Raw genomic sequence first — 23,442 nt, 5'->3', positions numbered from 1 at the left:
GCTTCCTCTTTCATTTCTTCCCCCCAATACATATTCACCTACTATGTTTCCCTCTCTCCCTTTTCCTACTGACGAATTCCAGTCACCCATGACTATTAAATTTTCGTCTCCCTTCACGACCTGAATAATTTCTTTTATCTCATCGTACATTTCATCAATTTCTTCATCATCTGCAGAGCTAGTTGGCATATAAACTTGTACTACTGTAGTAGGCATGGGCTTTGTGTCTATCTTGGCCACAATAATGCGTTCACTATGCTGTTTGTAGTAGCTAACCCGCACTCCTATTTTTTTTATTCATTATTAAACCTACTCCTGCATTACCCCTATTTGATTTTGTATTTATAACCCTGTAATCACCTGACCAAAAGTCTTGTTCCTCCTGCCACCGAACTTCACTAATTCCCACTATATCTAACTTTAACCTATCCATTTCCCTTTTTAAATTTTCTAACCTACCTGCCCGATTAAGGGATCTGACATTCCACGCTCCGATCCATAGAATGCCAGTTTCCTTTCTCCTGATAACGACGTCCTCTTGAGTAGTCCCCGCCCGGAGATCCGAATGGGAGACTATTTTACCTCCGGAATATTTTACCCAAGAGGACGCCATCATCATTTAATCATACAGTAAAGCTGCATGTCCTCGGGAAAAATTACGGCTGTAGTTTCCCCTTGCTTTCAGCCGTTCGCAGTACCAGCACAGCAAGGCCGTTTTGGTTAATGTTACAAGGCCTGATCAGTCAATCATCCAGACTGTTGCCCCTGCAACTACTGAAAAGGCTGCTGCCCCTCTTCAGGAACCACATGTTTGTCTGGCCTCTCAACAGATACCCCTCCGTTGTGATTGCACCTACGGTACGGCCATCTGTATCGCTGAGGCACGCAAGCCTCCCCACCAACGGCAAGGTCCATGGTTCATGGGGGAAGTGACTCAAAGTAGTAGTGATAAACTATCTTTCTGGTATCCATGTTGGTGGCACCTGACAAAATACCCATTGCAAATGCCGAGGTGTTCAGTTTATTTGCCAAGCAATCTATGTGTACCTCCCAATTTAAATTTTTATCAAGATTTAGGCCTAAGAACTTCAAGTGGTTTGCTTCTGTGATATCCTGATCATTGCAAGTTATCTTTATTTCAGCCCTTTCTACTGATTTAGCTTCAAATTGCATCGTTTTGGTTTTAGTATTATTTTGTTTTAGTCTGTTTTGATGGAACTAAGATTCGAGTTTTTCTAAAGTATTTTTGGCTTTTTCTGGAATACTTTCAGATACCTAATTTTCAATTAGAACTGATGTATCATCAGCAGATGAGACTGAATGAACATCAGTAGCAAGTGATAGGTCATTTACGTAAAAAAGAAACAGATAGGAACCTTGTGGGACTCTTTGGGGAACTGTTTTCCAGTCTGAGGAATAATTGGTTCCATTTGAAGTTAAAATTACTCTTTGTTTCCTATCTGACAGGTAAGAGCTAAACCATTTTAAAGCAGTGTCCCTGATTCCATACATCTGTAACTTGTGGAGGAGTAATGCATGGTTCACTGAATCGAAAGCTTTAGTTAGATCACAGAATATTCCTGTGACCTTTCACCCTTATCTAACATGGAGCATATTTTTTGGATAAACTCATTTATAGCATTCACAGTGCTTTTACCCTGTTGGAATCCAAACTTGTTTTTAAAAATTATATCATTTACGGAAAGAAATTTATTAATTTGTTTTGCTGCAATCTTTCGAACACTTTAGAGAAGACCAGCAAAGGAGAGAGAGGGCAGTAATTCCCCATATCTTCTGTCAATCCTTTTTTGAATAGAGGTTTGATCTCAGCATATTTCAATTCATTTGGAAAGCATCCCTGTTCAAAAGATTGATTTATAATAATTGACAGTTGTTGAGAAATAATATCGTACACACACTTGATTACAAATGTGGTTATTTCATCCCACCCATGTGAGGTTTTGTTTTTTAGAGACAATATTTCCTTTTCCACATCCCTTTGGGTGATTTTTTCGAATTGTGTAAAAGATGTGTTCTGGCCATTTTCCAAATTTGTGATCCCTTGATAGAATGTCATATCCACATCAGATCTTACTACATTTAGGAAGAATTCATTGAAACAACTTGGCTTCTGAACAGGGTTTACTATAATTTCATTGTCATGTCTAATTTTCAAACTCTCATGAGTTTTTACTTTGGCTCTTAATTCAGACTGAACAACTGACCACACTGCTTTTGTCTTATTTCTGTGTTCTTGTATGAATTTATTATTTGCCATTTTTTTAGCTGCCACTACAACTTTCCTAAATACAGCTTTATACTGTTTCACACAAGTAAAAAAATCTGGATTTCTGTTTGATTTTAGCTCATTGTGGAGTTCTCTCTTTCTGGCACTAGAAATTTTTATTCCTGTTGTAATCCATTTGAGTTTACCATTTACTTTCTTTTGCTTAGATCTACAAGGAAATGATTCATTAAATACCATTGTGGTCTACAGGCGAGCTTATTATACTTAATTTACTGCAGAATAAATCCATTTTACTTTTACTGAGATCCCTTTTTATATACACTTCTGGAGGCTTTAGGTTTTTGCTTTTGGGAGCTCAATAAACGGAGCTGAGTGATCTGAAATACGAAAGTCTAAGCAGTATTTGTGCTTATTTCCATGGTCAAATTTGTAGTTGATAATAATATTATCAATGCAGGTCACTGATTTGCTGTTTTCCCTAGTGCTTTCAGAAGAGTTTAGCTTGAAACCAGATTTCTGAAGTAAGTCATGAAATTTTGTGGTATCATTGCTTTCAATTAAGACATTTAAGTTGAAGTCTGCTACTATAACAACTTTTTGCTTACTTTCTTTCTGGAGTTTTTCTAGGAGGCATTCGAATTTGGCTAAGAAAACTTTTGTTACCACACATCCAGGAATTCTGTAGATTGCTAAAACCAGTGTGTTCAGATCACTTAGTTCTACAGAGCAACTTTCAAACACACTCTCTTCATTTAAATAATTAAAACTGTCTCTTACTTTGTAACTTACAGAAGAATTGACAAGAATGCAGGAGCCTCCACGAGATTAGCATATTCTACAAAAGCTAGCAGCTACCTTAAAATTATTAATACTTTTATACAATCTTCTGTTAACTATTACAAGCAATGAAAAATTGAAACTTAAACATAGGGAATATAATCATCATCATTCATGGGTGGGGGTGTGAGGGGGGGGGGGGGGGGGGGATTGGCAGAATTCAAAGGACAAAACTGTTTTGCAGCCCCCATCATATCTGTCTCATGGATCATAAAAGCAATTAATTTAAAGACAGGCTACCTACAGGTACAGTTGTGAATGATACCATTCACATTTTTTGCCTAGCACTATACAGCTCTTTGTGACATTCTGTATGAAGTAGAATAAAGTAGTAGTTGAAAGCTTACAGTGTAATCAACTTTATAGTTTGGGTTACAGCATTTGATACAGCAGTTTTAAATTTGATCCCATGATTAATTAAGACCAAAAAAATTAATTGATAAGCTGTGTGCTAATATTAAGATATGTTTAACATTTTTACTGTTATGATGAAATCTTATTCTGTCATATGTATCAGTAGCCATGGAAACCAGTTGATGGACCACCTCATGGATATGGCTCCTTCCATCAGCAATATTGGCTTGATGGACGACTTATTGCTGTTGCAGTAATTGACATACTGCCTTACTGTGTATCCTCTGTTTACTTTTATTATGACCCAGAGTTTGGGCATTTATCGTTAGGAACTTATGCTTCTCTCAGGTAAGCTGTAGTGTAAAATTACAATAAATGGAATTACTGGTGTGATTTTATTTTTGTTAAATATGTTTTTCCCATATGAAGTAGTAGCAGAATAATATTATTATTTCTTGGATACTAGTTTTCTAGGTATATTAAGTGGATATTTTATAGAGCTTTTCTCAGTAATCTTGGCAAATGCATAAGCACTCTGACATTTGTGCAGGTTACATATAGCATACATAACAAATTTCCTTCCATCTCTGTTGGCCTCATTGTTAATGGGATATTAAAACCCAGTGTGTTTCCTAAAATATTTTTCACTTGGTAAATTAAACTTAAGAATGATGAACAAGAAACACAAGATTACATAAATATGAGAGAGACCACCTTTGCTTTGTTTGCAATGCTGTTGGTGGTGATTTAAAAATGTTGAAAAAATCATTAACTGCCTTAGCCTCTGAAGTAAACAGCTTCAGCAAACTAGAATTTATATTCAATTTACCAGGTGACCATAATGTTGGCATCTAATAAACTATTTGATTTGCCAGAACTGACAATACATTTGGAAACAGTAAAAAAAGGGGAGACAAAGACCATACCTTGAGAATGAACACCTCCTCTTTGTTTACTGATTTCTGTACAACTGGTTTATTACTTCCTAGAGTAAAAATGTCAAAAAGACACAGGTCAGCTGCACATTCAGTTTCGACATCATAGGATATTTAGAAATTAATAAGAATGTCGAACAACTATACATATCAGAAAGTACATCCTTGCTGGTCTGGGTTTGATTTAATGCAATACGTATGTATACTAAGGAATTGGAATAAATAGAAAGTGATGACCAAATTACCAGAATTATAGGAGGAAGGGAAGCTGGTAACAAGTTGCAATATTACATCATGAAGTTTCTGTTGGTAGGGCTTCAGATGTGGAAGCCAAAGCCTGGCATGCATATCCCATGTAGCCGCCAGTGAAGCAGGTGTGTGTTAAATTGAAAATCATTAGTAGTTTCTCCATGTGTTCCATAACTGTTTGTGCAGGTAATGAAAAGGCTGCTCCAGTTGCTCTGTAAAACTTTATTGAGTCCACTACCAGTTTCAGCATTTTTGTTAAGCCATTCTGATTTAATACCAGTGATCACTTCTAGCTACTTCTGCTATTTTGGAGCTGAAAGAGCTAGTGTCCAACACTGTACTAATTTTTCATATAAAAAAACTACTCTGTCTATCAGAATCTTCAATGATGATATCACATCTGCGGGACATATGTGATGTTTGCACAAGGTGATCTGAGCAGCGAAAGATTGATTGACAAATTAGTTTATACCTCTTTATAACTTTGGTCCTTGAGTAGTTGATTGACAAATTAGTTTATACCTCTTTATAACTTTGGTCCTTGAGTAGTTATGTAAGTATTCCTGTGTCCCTATCCCAACAGAACTGCAGAGAGATGGCACCATTGTTCCATTCTATAAAGACAGCAGGAGTGGACCTGCCTTCTGAGATAGATAGACACAAAAAAAATTAAACTTGCGGAAATGGAGGCTCATTTGTAAGGCCACTATGTGCAACTTTTTTAAGAAAAACTGTCATGATGTCCCTTAGCATAAATCATTTCTGGCATGCCACAGCATGTCCAAGGATGAAAAAGCTTCTGAAATCAGTAGTGTGTAATCTTAGATAATTTCTTAAATAATTTGAAGTGGGATGATAAACGTCGAGAAACCAGACTGTCCAGAAACTGGGAAGACAGATCTTTGGTTCCTCAGGGTCATGATGTGTCTAGTTGTATTCTAATTCATACAATTAATTGCTAAATTAGCATATCTCTTTTTAAGATTTCTCAGTTAAAAAAGTGATCAACATTTTAATATGGGTGGTTGGCTTCACAAGGTTCTTTATAATATGTTAGTGCCTGGACTCTGATCCTAACAGTGAAATAGTATTTAGTGTTCTGTTTAATTTGTTACGTACAAACTATGATTTAGGAAACAGATTCAACACCTGAAAGCACCTTGCGCTACTGGGAAATCTGTTTTGATTTGAGTCATCTTTGTGCAGCCAAGGAAAAGCTAGTATTCACTAATGCATCGACAGCAATGCAGCCCCATTTTTACTTTGCAATGAAACTTTATGCACCATCTTCAACATACCAGTCAGTCAGATTGCACAGAGAACGAAATCTGCTACATCTCTAACAATAACAAAGCGAGATAACTGTGTAGTTCTTTAAAGCTAGTAAGTAAGGGAAGTCATCGGGACTTTTAAAGATAGTAAACAAACTGACAGATTGTATTTGAATGCTTCATGTGGTGATTTCAATCAGACAGTGTCTGCAGTACAATGGAAATCGAGATCAGAAAAGTTAAAGGTCTGCATAGAAAACACTAATTTCTGTTCAGTAGTACACAGATGTTTATAACGGTGATGGTTTGTACTTCAATAGAAGGCAGCATAATGCACAGGAGCTTTCTTCCAGCATGATTTTTCACTCTACAGCATAGTGTGTATTTACTTGAATCTTCATGGCAGTATAAAACTGTGTGTTGGACCGGGCCTCAAACTTTGGACTTCGTCTTCCACAGGCAAGTGCTCTACCTACTGAGCTATCCAAGCACAACTCACAATCTGCTCTCATGGCTTTACTTCTATTAGTATCCCATCTCGTGCCTTCCAAACTTCACAGAAGCATTACTGCTAGAAAGGAAATTGTGGAGAAATGGTGTTGCTGCAGTCTGGGACACACAGTTTTAATATGCCAGGAAGTTTCAAGAATTTTCTTATTTACAGGACTGCATGCCCAAGTGAAAGATAGTTTATTGCACCAGTTAGTATGTACCTAAAACAGCTTCATTACAAAACTTCATGTATTATGTTTATGATAATCACGTGCAAGTCATAAATCATAGCAACTGTTCCTTTTGTGAGAGAGAAATATTTATGATAAAAAATTATTAATTTCATTTATGAATGATTTATTAACAGCATACAAACTATTCAGTAACTAAACCAATTACAAAGAGTTTTTATAAAAATCAATTTTATTTCAAAATACTGTGAAATAGCAGTTTGTTGTGAGCCCTCAAGCATTTTTTTCCTTTTGCTACAACTATTTACACCACTTAAGAAGTAAGCTACTAACACAAAAATCAGCAGGAAAATTGTTGGTTTGCTCAGACATTAAGATTATGGAGAAGTTTGACATTACTACTTATAAATTCAAATTTTTTGCTCCCATCACCACCTGTAATATCCCACACTGTAAAATAATCTTGCGAATTTGCTGTGAGAACCGTGTAATGATATCCAGCTTGAGAGCTGCAGCTCTTTAGCAGAACATAATAGAACTGAGAGAGTTGACTGGATGTGGTGCAAGTTTTTATTTAGCAACTCCTGCTGTCCTCAGCTAATTCTCGCATCATTTTGAATACATACAGTTTTCAGTTAGAGTCTGTTTTGCTATGACACTTCACTTCATGGTTGTTTCCTGCACCAGAGATTTTGTTTTTTCAAACATAATATGTTTGTCTGTATGATATTTGTGGAAATACTAACTTTAATGCAAGTTACATTGTGAATATTGCTAGTAGAAGAATAAAGATACTGTGAGATCATATTCAACTTTTGTAGTCCTGTCTTCCTCAGTTGCGTGTAATGTACATATTCCAGGCCACTGATGATGCCTTGCAGAAAATGAAGGCGAATCATGTATGGCACTAAAATTGTGTTTTATTCAGTTGCTGTCAGATGGTCCACAAGTAAAAATTATCAACATACCATAATACTGTGAGATCAGTATAAAAATCTAAAGAAATATTTGTGAAAACTTTGTGAAAAACATATATGTGACATCTATCTTTCCCCTAGTCATGTATGCTTCTACAGCCATGCATTTTTGCTCTAGACGTTCCTGCTTAGCCATTTTGCACTTTGTCAGTTTCATTTTATAGTTGCCTGTATTCCTTTTCATCTGCTTCATTTGCTGCATTTTTATATCTTCTTGTTTCGTCAGTTAAAACCAAAATCTCTTGTATTATCCAAGGGTTTCTTCTAGGTCTTGTGTTTTTGCCAATTTGATTCTCTGCTGTGTTCATGTTTCAGCTCCCAAAACTTCATATTTGTCTTCTATTGCATTCCCCCACCCAACCCCTCATGGTTTAGTTAGTCCTTGATTAATGCTCCCTTTGAAACTCTCAACAACATCTGGTTATTTCAATTTATACAAGTCCCATCTCTTTAATTTCCTGATTTTCTCCAATTTCTTCAGTTTTTATCTACAGTTCATAATCAATAAATTATGGGCAGAGTCCACCTCTGCCCCAGAAAATGTTTGAAAATGTAAAATCTGGTTTTGAAATGTCTGTCTTGACATTACTCTGTAACTCCTGATCTTTTCCACATGTACAGTATGAACATTAATAAAACCAACAAAGTGCAGGGACAAATTCCTGGCTGGAAATGGAGAAAATCGATGGTTAGAACAGGTGTCTGGAAATCCAGAAATTGCTTATGTGTGTGCAACAATAACAAATCGTCCTGGAACACAGTACAGAGCTGAACTCATCCACGTCACAACAGATGTTCAAAGTGGCCATCCATAGGATTGCAAGTGATAGGGATAGTAGCAGTTGTTATGTAGGATACACATAATCATACTTTGGCTTACACCATGTTGACAAGCCACTTGTCTGGAGGTGGTACTAGGGTTCGTCTCAATATCCTGCAGGACCCAGTGCTCCAGATCTGGTGTATGCACAGTCCACCGTATCACTGCACATTTGTCTGCCTGAAAGGATGCAAGGTCACACAAACGCCCAAAAAAAGGCTTGAAATGTTGTACGATATACAGGGTAAGCACAAAGTCTTGCCCTAATTATAAAAATTTATAACAGAATAACCATTTGACATAATAGTTATATTTGATGCCGTTATGTTGGTTAGTGTTACTAGTTGTTGTGACCAATAGATGGCGCTAGTGCTCCACAACATCGACGCAGTCAGTTATGTCACGTTAGTTGCTGGTGAAATGGCATCGAAGCAGGAGAAAGTGTAATGTGTGCTTTGGTTTCATGAAACAAAATCGCCCATCAGCGTTCAGTGTAAATTTCAGGCTTCTTGTTAAATCAAATAAGTGATGGTATGCAAAGTTTAATGAAACAGGCAGCGTTGAAGATCGTCCTCGAAATGGCAGGCCTCTTGTGAGTGATGCAACTGTTGATCTTGTTCGGCAGTCGTTTCAACGGAGTCTGTCTAAATCAACTCATCAAGCATCACATGAACTTCAAATACCGCAAGCAAGTGTGGTAAAGATTCTTCATGAAATGGTTAGGTTGCATGCTTACAAAGTGCAAATCCTGCAGACCTTGTAACTGATTGATTTGCTGACACATGCTGAATTTGCAACTGAGATTCTCAACAGGATTGATGGCGCAAACGATTACTTAAATCGCATGTGCTTTATTGATGCATCTACCTTTCATGCCAGTGGAAAAGTAAATAGGCATAATGTCCGTATATGGGGTTCAGAGTCTCCACATGCTACTGTACAGTTACAGCAAGACAGCAAAAAACTGAATGTTTGGTGGGGCCTCTTGCATAAGAAGGTTTTTGGACCGTTTTTCTTCAAGGAAAAATCCATTACCGCTAACATTTACTTAGATGTTTTGCAACAGTTCACTGCCCCACAGTTAGAAGAATATCAGCGATGGATAATTTTCCATCAAGATGGAGCACCTCCCCCAATGGGCTTTCTTTAATAGTGCATGATTTCCTGGATGAAACATTTTTGGATTGGAAGGAATGGTCCAACACCCTGGCCACCCCACTCTCCAGACATTCAACTCTTCACTTTTTTATCAGGGGCTATATCAAGGACAGAGTCTTCGTCACACCAGTTGCTGACATCGACAAACTGAAGGCTAGGATACAAGCTGCCATGGGTACTGTGACAGAACACATGTTACGAAACACCTGGTGGGAACTGGAATACCGCCTCGACATTCTCCAAGCTACCAAGGGAACACACATTGAGGTTTACTCACATAAGTGGTCTTAAAAAAGAACTAGTAACACTAACCTACGTAACGGCATCAAATGTAAATTATTATGTCAAACGGTTATTCTGTAATAAATTATTATAATCAGGGCAAGACTTTGTGCTCATCCTGTAGTTTGTGTCTATGAGGTACACTTATTTTGGTATAGATGTATTTCCTCTTGACTGTTTCCATCTGCTTGGCCACATGCAGACACCATCTTGGCTTATTCCTGACATGAATAGCAGACCATTCTGCTGCTTCCAAGATGCTGCGTCAGTCACATAGCCTGCAACACACAAGGAACACATGGCTGGTGGTTCATTCAGTCAGCACACTCTACCCTGGCAATGATGCATTTCTGGACACATGATCATAGGATCTTTTTTCCTCCCTTTTCAGTCAGGAATCTGTCCCTGCAGTTTCTCAGTTTTATTAATGTTCGCCCTGTATAATCTTCTTTCGTGCTTCTTAAACAAAGTGTTAGTAATAATTAAATTAAGCACTGTGGAAAATTCTACGAAGCAGCTTCCCCTTTAATTCACCCCCCTCCCCCTGTCCAGTTCATGTACTACTATTTTTCCTTCTCTTCCTTTTTCTGTTATCAAATTCTAGCCCCTCCATTACAAGTAAATTTTTGTCTGCTATATCTATCTGAATAATCATAGTCTAATGTGTATGTATCTACTGTACAAATTCACTGCCATTTGTAATGTTCCAGAAAGCTGAAGGAAAACTTTAGACACACACACACACACACACACACACACCTACCTGCCAACCGTTAACAACATAATGTTTGTCGTGATGAGTTTCCAGGAATTGCCTCCACAGTTTGTCTGCTACTTATTGAGACACACGCTGTTGAGCGAAAACATTATGACCACTGCCCTTCACAAGATTAATGTCATCTTGAGGTATTGTGAGCACTTAGTACAATAAGGAAAGTGTATAAGCTGAGGAGAGACAAATGGAGGATAATTCAAGCCATGATTTGAGCCATAAATGGTGAAATCCAAGGACTTCAAATTTTATGACAAAGTGCAGATTGTTATAGCCTGGCATCTGGGAGCAAACATCTTGGAAATGACAAAGCTGTTCAGCTGTTTGCTTTCTGCTGTTGTGAGCATTGATGGAAAGTGACTGAAGGTTGGTGAAACCAAGAGTAAGCAACAAGGTGTTTGATGTCCTTGCCTTATCAGAGAATGTTGAGGTCAGGTATTTGCCCATTCAGTAAAGCTGGATAAGTGGTGAATCTGATAGAGTACATTGCTGATACAGACACAAGTATTTTGAAGCAAAATGTTCAGTGAATATTGTTGAACAATGGGCTCAACAGCAGACAATACCATTGTGCTCTCATGTTGACATGGCATCATTGTCAATTAAGATTGCAGTGGGCACAGGATCTTGGAGATTGATCTATGAAAATGTATTGGATGAGTAATATTTTTTGTTATATCAGGTCGATGCTCATGTGTGGATACATTATGACACAGGCAAACGAGCTGCTTGAAACAAGCACCATGCCAGAGATGTAGGCCAGTGGTGTAATATTATGCTGTGCGGGACATTCATCAGTGCTTCCATGGTACCTGTGATAGTAATCAAAGACACAGTCACAGCTGTGGGCAATATTAATATAAATTTGGATCACCTGCATCACTTTAAGGTTTATGTCATTCTTCCAGCAGGATAGCTGTCTACATCTACATCCACATCCACATCCGTCAATGTCACAAAGCCAGAATCATGCTACAATGATTTGAGAAACATGATAGTGAAATTGTATTGATGTCTTGGCAACCAAATTTGCCTGATCTGAATCCAATGGGGAAACATCTGGAATGCTATTAGGTGCCAGCTGCACTTTCACAAAGCATCAGCCCATAATTTACAGGGATTTTCAGGCCTGTGCATACACTATGTGATCAAAAGTATCCAGACACCTGGCTGAAAGTGTCTTACAAGTTCATGATGCCCTCCATTGGTAATGCTGGAATTCAATATGGTGCTGGCCCACCCTTATCCTTAATGACAGCAGGTATACGTTCAGTCAGGTGCTGGAAGGTTTCTTGGGGAATGGCTTCATGGAGTGCTGCACTGAGGAGAGGTATCGATGTCGGTCAGTGAGACCCAGCACGAAGTCGGTGTTCCAAAACATCCCAAAGGTGTTTTATAGGATTCAGGTCAGGACTCTGTCCAGGCCAGTCCATTACAGGGGTGTTATTATCGTGTACCCACTCCGCCGCAGGCCGTGCATTATGAACAGGTGCTCGATCATGTTGAAAGATGCAATCGCCGTCCCTGAATTGCTCTTCAACAGTGGGAAGCAAGAATGTGCTTAAAACATCAATGTAGGCCTGTGCTGTGATAGTGCCACACAAAACAACAAGGGGTGCAAGCCCCCTCCATGAAAAACACGACCACACCATATCACCACCACCTTCGAATTTTACTGTTGGTGCTACACACACTGGCAGATGATGTTCACTGGGCATTGACCATACCCACGCCCTGCGATCGGATCACAACATTGTGTACCGTGATTCTTCACTCCACACAACATTTTTCCACTGTTTAATTGTCCATTGTTTACACTCCTTACACCAAGCGAGACGTCGTTTGGCATTCATTGGTATGATGTGTGGCTTATGAGCAGCCACTCGACCGTGAAATCCAAGTTTTCTCACCTTCCGCCTAACTGTCATAGAAAGTGCAGTTTGGAATTCCTGTGTGATGGCCTGGTTAAATGTCTGCCTGTTACACATTATGACCCTCTTCAACTGTCAGTGTTCTCTGTCAGTCAACATGCTTTTGTGCTGTACATGTCCCTTCACAGTCCCACTTCACTATCACATTGGAAACAGTGGACTTAGGGATGTTTAGAAGTGTGCAAATATCACTTACAGACGTATGACACAAGTGACACCCAATCACCTGACCACATTCAAAGTCTGTGAGTTCTGCAGAGTGCTCCATTCTGCTCTCTCACGGTGTCTAATGACTACTGAGGTCACTGATACGCAGTACCTGGCAGTAGGTGGCAGCACAATGCATCTAATATGAAATTTTTGGGGGTGTCCGCATACTTTTGATTACATAGTGTAGATATATTGCACTATGTTCCACCAGAAATGTACAAAAGACTTGTCAGATGCATGTCACAAAGAATCGGTGCAGTATCGTGCTCCGAAGGTGGACCAACCAGGTGGCCACAGTGTTTTTGCTTGTCAGTTTGGATAACCTCTTCTATGAACATACCCTTCTAATTCCCCAAGAGAAAAAAGAAAGTCTGTTTTCTTCCTCTGGAACATAACACTATTATGAAGCATTAATTTCTGTCTTCACTCGATAAATAAGATTATAAAATTAATGTCTCAAACACAGCCACATCAGCTTTTTAATAGTTTCATATTTAAGGGAAAAGTTGGGAAGGAAAATAAGTTAATCCTTTTTTCTTTGGGATAGACCACTCATTACATTTTGAGATTAACTCTTCAGTACTACAGATTTCTGTACATGTGTGATATGTAGCAAGTAGGAGTAGGAAGAGGAGGAGAAGAAGAGGTGTGCAACAGAGTTGATATGGTCATTTTTTTAAGGCTGAAGTAATAATGTGCATCAGTTAAGAGATCCTAATCAAAAACAAAACACATTTATTTCTATTACCCCTAGGAAAATGTATTGTTGTGGTAAAAGTCTATCCTAATTTTTACTGTCTTTTGTTACAGAGAGATTGCATTGGTAAGGTCTTTACACACACACAGCTCAGCACTGAAGTATTATTATATGGGTTTTTACATCCATACTTGTCCAAAAATGCGATACAAAGCTAGATACAACCCATCATTTCTGCTGTGTCCAGAGACATATACTTGGCATCCTATAGAACAGTGCCAAAGAAAGCTAGATGTCAGTCGATATAGCCGTTTTGAAGAAAACTCTTCAGTGCTGGATGAAGATGGTCAAATCAACATAAATGAGGTATGTGAAAATCAACGTGCTAGTATTATGCAATCATGCTTGAAGCATGTAATGCATGGTAGATGTGTTGATTTGATAACACGTAAGTGGGTCTTGAGAATATACTTCTGTGTATCGTGTTAATCTGTATCCTTCGTCTGTGTACACCATACATTTCATAAATGGTTGTGAGCTGCCATTCATTGAGTATGAATGACTGAATGAGATTGTATGTTGGTTTAAGTCACTAGTCTCCTATTCAGGAGATAGGTGATTCAAATCTCCATCTGGTTTTCCCCTGCAGTTTCCTTAAAATACTTCAGCCAAATATCAGAATGGTCCCATACAGAATCCACAGCCAGTTTCATTCTTCTTTCAGAGCCTAAAGTGTCACAAACAGACGTAGGTGCCATCTACATATGTTGTGACTACCGCTTTTGTACCACATGTTAAGTTTGTCCAGTAGTTTCTGCAATGACATTTCACTATTTGAAGGAGTCTGCAGAAAAAAGTTTGAAGCTACAATGCAGTTAAGATTGGAATGCTCAATTTACCTGCTGTTTTTCTGAAAACACTATATGCTAGTTTGATATGTACCTCTGGAAAGGGCATTCTACTATATAGATTGTGTTATGTTATTGTATTTATACTCTTGCATTTGAATTTAACCAAACATATAACATAAAATACCTCAAGAAACATTCTTATAGATTAGTACAGTCTTCCACTGACCCCTTCAGTCCTGCATACCATGTTTATTGGTAAGGTGCACTTCACATTAGGATGGATACTTCAGCAACAGGCGTAGCCAAGTTTCATTCAGTATTCATCAAACTTCACCAGCAAAGATTTAACCTTGGCATCTAGTCTTATAGTATTGTTGATGACATGCTGGACCTTGTAATACCATTTAAATGAAGGAGTATATCTGGATCCTTTCGTAACATGCTTTAGCTTCTCTTGAGAGTGTATATTCCTTGTCATGCAAAGGACTGTGTGGTTCCTGCCATACTTCAGACTAGTTGTATGAGCACATCCAGAAAATATGTGTGGTAAGTAATGGGTTAGGTAATCAGAATTTGTTGCATGGCTAGTGCAGTAACCTAATATGATGCCTTAATTTCTTTATGAAGCCATTTATTTCAGAAAGGGATCAAAAATGATGAGTCCAAAAACAGTGGCAGGTTGGACCAAATACTTCAAAAAATTAAAACTATGTTCTCTTTGCAGGATCTATCATTTCTCAGAGTTTGTTGTGTGGTCATTTACACACCATGTACAATAAAAGGCAAAAAAGAATGTTCAGTGACTTCTCATTTTCATCCACTGCATATAGTTAATCATTGAAATCTCAAGGTTTATTGATTAATTTAAGTAACTCACAAAATGATACTGATAATGTTTGCAAATTTCCATTACATGTAAAGATCAGAAGTGGAGGAAAGACCTCAGCTGACAATTTCTCAGTAACTCTGGAAGACGCATCACTGTTTCTTTATTTGTTGTGGAGAATTGTGTACAAACATCATAAAAGAAATGGATTTCTTCATATTTTGGGGAGGGGGGGGGGGGGGTTAGTGATTTAGCTGAATTTATCAAAATTTTGTCACATGTAACCCTTCCGGTACAGTTTTTCAAGGTATAACAGCTTGTAATATTAGCTGTCACACATAATATGAATGGAATACTTATCGGGACTGAAGACTTCACTGGTGCTGAATTCAGCTCTGTTGAGGTCCAATTTTCCTTGTCATCACTGTGTAATAGAGAAACTATATGTTTCATACTCTCAGCCATTCTGTTCTGAAGTTTTCCAATAATTCCTAGCAGTTGCAAACCACATTTTTACTTACCATGGAACAGCTTTATGTGATGCAAAATGAAGCATTGACGGTGGGCGTATGGTGTGGGGCAACACCCGTAGAACAGCAGAAAGGGATCATTTGACCTGTAATGGGATTTGCATTAAAAGTCCACAGCATAGTTAAAGTAAAATCTATATTTTTTTCATAAATTTGTACAAGGTGCTAACCAAAAGTTCCCACAATTCATCAATAAAGAAAATTACTATTTATCTGGGTCTAATTCATCACTATATCTTTCAAAATAGTCTCCTTAGGAGTGTATACACTGCTTTCAGTGGTTATTCCACAAAAGGAAAGCTCCCTGGAACACATTTTTAATGAGCCTGTTTAGTGCTACTTGTGATTCTGCTTGAATCTCCTCATCTGTGAGAAATCATTGGCATTTTAACTTGAGGTTCATCCTGGGGAATAAATGAAAGTCTGTCAGTGCCATTTTAGGTGGGTATGGAGGATGTGGAACAATTATCATGTACAAAATTATTGTCGCTTTTGTGGCCACTTGTTGAAAAATTGCTTGTTGGCTTCTATCTTTGTTTCTTCAGACAGTCGACATTTGTCTGATTTTTCTTATTGCTCCAGCATTATCAAAGCTCCACTTTCCATTGCTGGTGGTGGACTGCAGTCCATCACCAGCGGTGGAGGGTGAAACTTTGACAAACGTCAGAAAATCATCAAATAAACATCATGCAAAGAACCTAAGACAGAAGTCAACAAAAAATTTGTCAGCTGTCACATAGTTTTTCAGCAGAAACTCCTGGTTAAAAAACACATTGTGTCATGATGGAGGAACCAGTTGCTCATGCACCACTTTTCTTGTGATTTTTCTTCTTATGTTCTGCCTCAAACACCTCAGCACATCACAGTAGACCTGCGCTGATGGACTAACGAGGAGAGACAAACTTCTTATGGACAATCTCTTCCAAGTCGAAGAAACAGGTGAACATGGTTTTCACATTACTCTTCACTTGCCAGGCTTTTGTGGGGTCGAGTGATTTGGTTTTGTGATCATACCTACATACCCAGTTTTCATCACCAGCAACAACCTTCAAAAGAAAGTCTGGTTCACTTTAAAGCCTTTCTTGAAGTTCTCTGCAGACTTGCACATGATGCTGTTTCTGCTCTTTGTTGAGAATTCGTGGCACAAACTTCGTATCAATCCATCATGTGTGCAGTTCGTCAGACAAAGTTCTCTGACGCATCCCATAAGATAGCCCTGTGATATTGCGTATGTCTTGGATGTTATGCCTAGAATGTTCCATCACCATATTCCAAAAGCGCAACACTTTCAGGAGTAACACCAATTGACAACGTGCCTGAAGGGAGGGGGAGGGGGGGGGGTCTCAAAAGCTGTTCTCTCATCTTGAAAACATAAGTCACTAGTAATTTTGACTGTGACCTAAGGCATCTTTCTCCAAATGCTTACTGCAACAAGTTGTGTGTTTCTGCTTCTGTTTTTGTGAATCTAAAACAGAAATTTATGCACCTACATTGCTCCCAGACACCCACCTCATTAGTTTTGCAAGACACAACAATAAGGAAATGCGCATACAGTCCAAATGCAACTACACAGCACAGAACTGCTTGAGGTTCTGAGTTACAAAGGATATACAGGGTACCACCTGGTGGCATTTCATCAAGCTAGCTAGACTTCCCAAGCTACACATTTATTTCGAGAATTTTTGGGTAGCAGTTCATATGTCACACACACAAAACTTTACCTCAAAATTCTAACACTTTTAGATTACAGTTTTCTATACAAAACATTGCATGTCCACCCAGAAATGTGACCTGTTTCTAAAGTTCCTAATATTTCTTCTTGTAATCCATCACCCATGATAGTATTATTTTTTTATTTGGATGTTACTGCTTCACCTCTCAAGGTGAGTTTCTGGCGGAATTTAAACCACTTAATACAATACTGTGGAGTAAATGCATATGCACCAGAGATAACACTGTTTGCAACAAAAGTATCTGTCATAGATAAAAGTTCATGCATGTAACAGTAAAACAAATCAAGCCCAATGTCAGAAAATACCAGTGCAAATGGATTATGTGGTTTATTATTAAAACAAATGGCATATATTGGAATGCCAGACAGTGAAGATTCAGAACAATAATTCTTTTGAGAGTGCAGACATGAAATGAGTGGTTTCTGTGATATGTTGAGCTGGAAACTCTTGGTTGAGCAGATTATCAGCTAATTGTATTTCTGTTGTGACTCACCGATCATTCAAAGCACCGCCGCGCAATTATGCACGTCCTCTACGTGCAGCGCTGTCTGCCAGCCATGCAGCAGCTGCGCCACCTAAGCGGCCAGCCGAGCAGCGGCCGCTAGACTGGGACTCAGTGCTCATTCGAATGCTAACGTGTACACATGTCTTGCTTGTCAACTTACTCTGTGACTTATATGTGTTGTGTCGTTCTGAAATATATTTGTTAAACTTGACGTTATAACAATTGGCGACGAGGTAGTGGATTTTTCCTTTTCACCGTTGACCCACAGGGTTCCATGGCTACTGTCGAGCAACTATTGCAAAATCTCCTTGAACAGCAAACGCTTTTAACAGCGGCGATTCGCGATTTCGGCGCGGCGTCAAATGCGGGGCATTTCTCGTCGTTGGCTGTACCTCCTTTTCCTCCTTACGATGAGACGGCGGAAGACTGGTCTGATTATGAAAAACGTCTTCAACAGCACTTCTTGGCATTTCATGTCACGGACGAACAACCATGTAAGTCTCTGTTCCATTCCTGGATTTCACCTCAAATGTATCGGTTGTTGTCGCAATTGGCTCCTTTGGAGGATCCTGCATCTTTGCCCTTTGCTGAAATGTGCTCACTTCTGTCTGTCTATTTTCAAAAGCAAACGCATGTGGTAGCCTCTCGTGTTGCCTTTTATCGTTGTCAAAAACAGCCACATCAATCCTATCGCACTTGGGCTGCTGAACTTCACGGCCTCAGTCAAAAGTGTCAATTTGTTACTGACGTTCACAAAGAATCCTATGCCGATTCCATGGTACGGGATGCTATTATACGGTCGGCGCCCAACAAAGAAGTTCGGCAACGTGCCCTTCAGTTGGTGAATCTGACTCTAGATGAAGTTCTCTCCATTGCGCAGTCTTTTGAAATTTCTCGCTCTGCTGGGGCGCAAATAGAGGCGTGGGGTGATGTCGGGGAAATACAACCTCTGTGCGCTGTTGACGACGCATGCGGTGCGCTCCCGCCGGCCGACGTGGCCACAGTGCGCTCCCATGCGCAGCCTCGGCCTAGCCGTAAACAACCCGCTAAGAAACTGCAGCAAAACCCCCGGCAACTTCCTTCTTGTCCGCGGTGTTTTACGAAACATTCACGCGAGGATTGACCCCAACGTTGGGCTGTGTGTCACAATTTCAAAAAGAAAGGTCATGTGTCTTCCGTTTGCAAATCCGACCGCATACACGATGTTCATGAACATGATGCTGATTCTGATTCTGTGTTGTCTGTCAATTGCACTACTTCCCTTTCAGGGAAGTTATTCCTCACTGTCCAAATCCTTGTTCGAGATGTTCGCATGCAAGTGGATACCGGTTCTGCTGCCACTGTAATTAATTCTCAGACGGATCTTCAGTTGGGTTCTCCACTCCTGTCACCTGTCACTCGGCAATTACGGACGTACAATAAACAGAAGATTTCTCTCTTGGGACAGTTTAATGCTGAGGTATCTTACAAATCCGTCATTCGCACTGTTCCCATATTTGTGATCGACCAGAGCAACGCAGAAAATCTTTTTGGTTTCGATGCCTTTCGCGTTTTTGGGTTCTTCATAGATGACTGTGTCAATATTGTCTCTGATGCTATTCCTTATGCTCAATTGGATTCCTTGTCGACGACATTTTCGTCCCTTTTTTCTCCTGGGTTAGGCCGTGCAAACGACTTTGAAGCTCATATCACGCTCAAACCCACTGCTCGGCCTAAGGTTTTTTGGGCTCGGCCCATTCCTGTGGCCCTTCGTGATCAGGTAAAACGGGAGTTGGATCGTCTCACTACTTCAAGGGTCTTGCTTCTTGTCACTTCCAGTGAGTGGTCCTCTCCTGTCGTTCTCATTGCTAAGCCAAATGGTGATACTCGTCTCTGTGGCGATTTCAAAGCCACTGTAAATGCTCAATGCCTCATCGACACTTACCCCATGCCCCGTCCTGAAGAACTCTTCACTAAACTTGCTGGAGGCCAGTATTTTTCTAAAATTGACCTGTCAGAAGCTTATCATCAACTTCCTCTTGACGGTGCTTCCCGCCAGTTTCTGGTTCTTAACATGCCTTTCGGCCTCTATCAATACCAACGCTTGCCATTCGGCGTTGCTAGCGCCCCTGCTCTCTTTCAGCGTTTCTTGGAACAATTATTGCTCCCTGTCCCTGGGTGTATCAGTTACATGGACGACATTGTTGTCACTGGCTCCACCACTGAAGAACATCTTCAAAATCTCCGCACACTTTTTCATGTCTTACAGACTGCCGGTCTTAAGTGTAATCTTCAGAAATCACAATTTTTTCAGGCATCTATCACGTACTTGGGGTTTCAACTCTCTCGGGATGGTATTCGTCCGCTTCAGCAAACTGTCGCTGCAATCGATGCCCTTCCTCACCCTACATCTGTTAAGGAAGTGCAGGCCTTCTTGGGGAAAATAGCATACTATCACAAGATTTTACCGTCTGCGGCTTCGGTGGCTCAGCCGTTGCATCGCCTGTTGCATAAAAACGTGCCTTTTCACTGGTCCGCATCGTGCAATGTGGCTTTCCAGAAATTGAAGACTATGCTGAAACAGGCCCCATGCCTGGCTACTTATCGACCTGGCCAACATCTTTTTCTTGCCACAGACACCTCTCAATACGGGGTCGGTGCAGTCCTTGCGCACCGTTTTTCTGACGGTTCAGAACAACCCATTGCTTATGCCTCCAAAACGCTCACGGATGCCCAACAAAAGTATTCTCAAATTGAAAAAGAAGCTTTGGCCATTATTTATGCTCTTCATAAGTTTGGTGTTTTTCTCTATGGCTCAAAATTTCATCTTGTTATGGATCACAAACCACTTGTTTCCTTGTTTCATCCATCAACGTCACTTCCCGACAAGGCTGCACACCGCCTCCAGCGTTGGGCTCTTTACTTGTTTCGTTTCAATTATGAGATTCATTTCCGGCCACCGGCTCAACATGCAAATGCTGATGCTCTGTCTCGCCTTCCCATGGGTCCTGATCAGGCATTCGATATGGATTAACTTTTGTGTTTCCACCTGGATGTTGTCGAGCAGCGGGTTGTGGACGGGTTCCCCATCACTGGGGACAGGCTGGCGGCTGCTATGAGTTCTGACCCTACCCTCTCCCGGGTTTTGCGCTGTATTCCGAAGGGTTGGCCAGATCACCCGTCCGCTAAAACTTCTGATCCGTTGCGGAACTACTACGCTTTGCGCTACCACCTCACGGCTAGGGATGGTGTTATCCTCCTCTCCACTGACAATGCTTCGCCGCGTGTCGTGGTACCTGCATCTTTCTGTGCTTCGGTCTTGCGCCTCCTTCACCAAGGGCACTGGGGTGTGTTTCGCACAAAATCTCTGGTGCACCGTCATGTGTACTGGCCTGGCATCGACTCTGAAATAGCACACATGGTCGCTGCCTGCGGCCCTTGTGCGTCACAGGCCGCTACCCCAAAGTCATCTTTGTCACCGTGGCCTTCGCCTGAGAAGCCCTCAGAGCACATTCATGCTGACTTTGCGGGACCCTTTTTAGGTACTTATTGGCTCCTCGTAATTGACGCCTACTCTAACTTTCCTTTCATTGTCCGTTGCACGTCGCCTACCACCGCGGCAACCACCAGCACTCTCGCCCGCATTTTTTCTTTGGAAGCCCTCCCCTCTACTCTTGTTACTGATAATGGTCCGCAATTTGCCTCTTCCGAATTTGCGGATTTTTGTGCTCGTCACGGCGTTATGCATGTCACGGCCCCGCCGTTCCATCCACGATCCAACGGTGAGGCTGAACGACTGGTCCGCACATTTAAGGCTCAGATGCGGAAACTTCTGACTTCTTCTGCTGCTGATGATGTGCTCCAGTTCCTGGCATCTTACCGTTTCACCCCCATGGGCGACCACAGCCCGGCTGAGCTCTTACATGGCCGACAGCCCCGCACGCTACTTCATCCTCTGCAGCCTCCCACCTCACGGCCACAGGTGCCTTCCCTTGGCCGGTTCACCGCCGACTACCTCGTCTGGGTACGGGGATATGACAGGTGGCCTAAATGGAGCCCGGGCCGCATCTTAAGACACCGTGGCAGATGCCTGTATGAAATCCAGACGGACACGGGTGTTGCGGTGTGTCATTCGGACCAGCTTCGGCCTTGTGTGCCAGCAACGCCTGTTACGAATGCCGCTACACCACTTTTGGCCCTACCTGACGCTCAGGATCTTGGCATCTCTCAATACTCACAACGCAGCCCTCTCACCGTCATCGCGATCCCAGCACAAGAACAGACGCCACCAGGAGACGTGCCCATGCAGGAACCGGATGACCATCCTCTGTCAAAGTAAATCTACTCGCCTCCTCCTCCAATGGATGCCGACACATCGCCCATGTCTCCTTGTAACCTCCCCCTCACTTATCGACCTTAATGACAGTGAAAAATTAAACCGCGTGTACCTAATGGAAATTTGGGAAAAGCAATCGTCACCGAAGTTAATCTGTCGGTAAAGAGGGAGGAAAGGGTTACATCTAAATGAAAGTAAAAATGCAAATGAAACTGGTGGAAATTAATTTTGAAATGGGGTAAAATTAATAAAGAAAGTAAATGTGCGGCCGTTACGTTAACAATTAACTAGCGGTAATTAGATATTTGAGATTTGGGGAAAATTACGGACACCAACTGAAAAAGAAAGGTTATTGCACATATAATTAGCACTAAAAGCATGGCAACTGAAGGTTGACACGTGTTGTGTGAAAACTGAATGTTTGTCTGAAGTAATAAATTTCGCCACACCCTGACTTAATTTAGCAAAAGAATTAATAAAACTGGAAAATTGAAAGTTAGTTTAGTGACTGAAATTAATAGTGAACTTTGTTTCTGAAGCATATCGAAATTCAGTAAAATACAGTTAGTCTTGGGCTACCTCAACAATCATTTCAAAAGCTACTTGAATCTACGCAATTTAGAAATAAGAGATTTAACTTCGAACTTGAATTAAATGATTCTGAATAATTAACAATAGTAAAATTTAGTACGTACCAAGCTGAGCTGCAGTCACAGGTAAGCTAAAATATGCTAACAAAACTCGCACTCTTAATTTGTGCTCGTGTAATCTAAATATTGTAGCCAGCTATGAATACTTTAACTGAACTTTGAAATTAAGGCAGTGAAATTGAATTATATTATTTTAATGCTGGCGTTTGAATTTCAACGACACTCGGGTTCATTTCGGAAAAGGAAGGGACCCTGCTTGGCAATGCAATTGGGACAATGAGCAACAAAGGTTCATGCTAAGTTGCTGTAATTTTGTGATGCAACAATTTTAAAAGCTGAGGTCTGCCATACAGTTCTGAAACTTTACGTGTTTTTAGTCTTCCTTGTTGGTTGATTGAAGGTTTGAAGTCGACGATCGAGGAGGTGGCGACAGTCACTCATTGTCGGCCGTCGCTGTTGCAGAAGCTGGATGCTGGCGCGCCTTCTTCTCGACACGGTCACCAGGCGAAACGGGCTCTTGATGTGTGCCAGCTAATGCTTCCCGTCCGCGACACCGTGCTAGAAACTATTATAGCCAGTCGAGCACAATTACATGCTGCCCAACCCCT

The 23,442-nt window shown here is 40.5% G+C and overlaps 1 protein-coding gene across 3 annotated transcripts in view; it reads left to right on the top strand.

The window, feature by feature from the left end:
- The window catches only part of LOC126235847 (arginyl-tRNA--protein transferase 1), a 179,354-nt gene that overhangs the window by 137,431 nt on the left and 18,481 nt on the right, over positions 1-23,442 (top strand). For all 3 annotated transcript variants that reach the window (XM_049944713.1, XM_049944712.1, XM_049944711.1), the window contains 2 exons: positions 3,606-3,787; positions 13,538-13,790. In XM_049944713.1, coding sequence (XP_049800670.1) covers positions 3,606-3,787; positions 13,538-13,790 — 435 coding nt within the window. The remainder of the gene's footprint in view (positions 1-3,605; positions 3,788-13,537; positions 13,791-23,442) is intronic.

This window comes from Schistocerca nitens, chromosome 2, assembly GCF_023898315.1.
Source record: "Schistocerca nitens isolate TAMUIC-IGC-003100 chromosome 2, iqSchNite1.1, whole genome shotgun sequence".
NCBI classification, from domain to species: domain Eukaryota; kingdom Metazoa; phylum Arthropoda; class Insecta; order Orthoptera; family Acrididae; genus Schistocerca; species Schistocerca nitens.
Note: the sequence above shows the minus strand (reverse complement) of the source record. Positions and strands in the feature narration are given on the sequence as shown.